Source organism: Dacryopinax primogenitus (assembly GCF_000292625.1).
Source record: "Dacryopinax primogenitus strain DJM-731 SS1 chromosome Unknown DACRYscaffold_51, whole genome shotgun sequence".
Taxonomy (NCBI): Eukaryota; Fungi; Basidiomycota; class Dacrymycetes; order Dacrymycetales; family Dacrymycetaceae; genus Dacryopinax; species Dacryopinax primogenitus.
This window is the reverse complement of record NW_024467248.1, coordinates 1-2,798: the sequence shown is the minus strand read 5'-3', so window position 1 is coordinate 2,798 and position 2,798 is coordinate 1. Positions and strand designations below refer to the sequence as shown.

Genomic DNA, 2,798 nt, shown 5'->3' with positions numbered 1-2,798 from the left:
CCTGAGAGACAGTCCCCAGGCAGAGTAGGCCTTATATTTATACCTCTGTGGTGGAACCTGCTAGAACATCTTGCTTACTCAGCCTAGTCAGGTGGTCAGGTCATATGACCAAGGATGAGGTCATATGAGGTCATGCACAGCCATGCACAGCAGGTCACCTGACCATCCAATCCTTCCAGCAGGTTCCAGCACATGCCAAGGTATACCAGCTACTTCCATGTCATAAAGGCTTAGTCATGTCTCTTGACCAAGCAATGAGCTGGTGCCCTAACAGACATATGTGCTACCATGGCTACCTGTGCTACCTGCTTCCTATGACATCTTTCTGGAAAGCAATTGTCTGTCTGCCATGTCTCAAAAACTCAATGGCCTCTTTGCATTGACTGCAATTGGGACAACAGAGGGCTTTGTGCAAGGACTCCAGCCCCCATCCAACATGGTTCTCACAGGTTGCACCTATCATCGCATGCTAGATGTGGCAAACCCAACACACTCAATTCATTGGTTCCTTTACAATCAGCAGGAGAGAACAGATAGAGGGCACAGGATGAACATATCTCCAGATTGGCTTGCAGCAGTCTCAGAAGCATTGGAATGCCATAACCCATACATCCATGAACTTCTCCACTTTCAAGATGATTCCTTACCAGATACAGCTATGCTAGAGCTCCCTGAGTTCACTGTAGCTGGAGACTTTGCAGCAATCATGCATGCTAACAATTCAACATTGGTCAATCCACATAGTATCCTGATATGGCGTCTGGGTATGTTGCTCCTTTCACATATGAAACTTGGCTCATTTATTTTCTAGGGGATGATCAGCCATCATATATCAGCATCCTGAGCCAGCATTATGAGCTGCTGCAGTATCCCTTGCTGTTTCCTCATGGGACACTGGGATGGGGCATCATAGAGAACAATGGCCAACAGGCCAGAATACAACAATGCTATGTAAATGCATATGGTGTTACCCAGTGTCAGTGGTACTTCTCCTGCCTAATAACAGAGGACCAATTCCTAAACTTTGGTTGATTGGCCAATGAATACATTTGTGACAGCTTCTCCAGAATTGAGGAACAATGTCTTGACTATATCAGACATGCAAGAGAACATCATGCAGAAGGACTTCACCCACCTGATGATCGCAATGAAGACAGAGAAGATAGTGAAGATGACGAGGGGCCCATCGATATTGACCTACCTGCAAGCTTCATTGGATCACGCAAATGGGCAAGTGAGCAAACTGCAGATGCACTTGCCCTTGCTTGAGCTCATGGTCAAGCCACTATCTTCATGCCAATGACATGCAATCCCAACTGGCCAGAGATTAGAGAATGCTGCAGAGGGGGCCAGGATGCCTCAGATATTCCTGTGGTTGTTGCACAAGTCTTTAAGGCATGACTGCAGCACTTCAATGACCTATTACAGCAGCACTTTGGCAAACTCCTCTACATTATCCAAGTGGTAGAGCTTCAGAAACATGGCCTACCCCATGCACATATAGTTTTCAAGGTATGCCATACCTGCATAGGTATTTGTTTAATGGAAGCCTGAATATATTGCTAGGTCCACCCCAAGCTCCCACCAGATCAGATAGATCACATAATCAGTGGTCACATTCCAGAAGAACCCAAATTAGCAGCCAAGATTGAATGGTGGATGTCACACCCAAGAGACCATCTTCACCCAGACACATACCATTGATGTAATCATGATGGGAAATGCATCTATAACTTCCCCCAACCACTTGCTGACCATACCTGGATCAACAAAGAAGGTCATGCAGTGTACAAGTGCTTCACTGAGAGGGACCAATGGATTTCATCACACATGCCTCTATTTGTTGATGAGCTTGATTGCCATGTCCATGCTGATATTGTCAGTTCAACACATGTCTTCATCTACCTTTACAAGTATCTCTATAAAGGCCCAGACAACACAATGTTCAATATTCTGGATCCAAACCATCCTCCTAGGGATGAGGTCAATGACTATGTTAAAGGTTGATACCTCTCAGCCTGTGAGGCTTCTTGGAGAATTCTTGGCTTTCCTATATCAAAACAAATCCCTGGCCAATCATATTGACACAATGGTGGTCAGTCAACAGCCTCAACACTACTTCAATACTTTGCCATGCCATCCAGCCCTACTCCCTTTGCTATATGCAGAATACTTTTCAAGATATACCTTGAATGCATGGAAAGGAGACCACCCTCCTGGTGCATTCCTTGAAGAAGTGCAGCCAGGAATGCCACAGAAAGTGATCAAACCAAGAACCACAGAACACCATGCCCATTTGCAAAGCATCTCACCATCTTTGGGGGATGTCTTCCACCTTCAGTGTTTACTCCAACACAAGGCCGCAAAAAGCCATGAAGAGCTATACTGTCAGGGCACCAGCTCATTGCTTGGTCAAGAGACATGACTAAGCCTTTATGACATGGAAGTAGCTGGTATACCTTGGCATGTGCTGGAACCTGCTGGAAGGATTGGATAGTCAGGTGACCTGCTGTGCATGGCTGTGCATGACCTCATATGACCTCATCCTTGGTCATATGACCTGACCACCTGACTAGGCTGAGTAAGCAAGATGTTCTAGCAGGTTCCACCACAGAGGTATAAATATAAGGCCTACTCTGCCTGGGGACTGTCTCTTCAGACTTGGTCTCTTAGGATCATCCACAGGTACCTATACTGTAGATAGGTCTTAGTCATCAGGTCTACTCCACTTCCTTGTTGCCTGCTTAGACTCTTGGCACTCTTAGGTGAGTAGACTTAGTCAGCCTGTGTTGCCCTAA

The 2,798-nt window shown here is 45.9% G+C and overlaps 1 protein-coding gene across 1 annotated transcript; it reads left to right on the top strand.

The window, feature by feature from the left end:
* Window positions 1-658: 658 nt before the first annotated feature.
* On the top strand, window positions 659-1,032 carry DACRYDRAFT_112701 (uncharacterized protein; the record flags this gene model as incomplete). Its single annotated transcript, XM_040769475.1, has 2 exons — window positions 659-764; window positions 812-1,032. The coding sequence occupies 2 exons, from the start codon at window positions 659-661 to the stop codon at window positions 1,030-1,032; spliced, it is 327 nt and encodes a 108-aa protein (XP_040623401.1).
* Window positions 1,033-2,798: the final 1,766 nt, after the last annotated feature.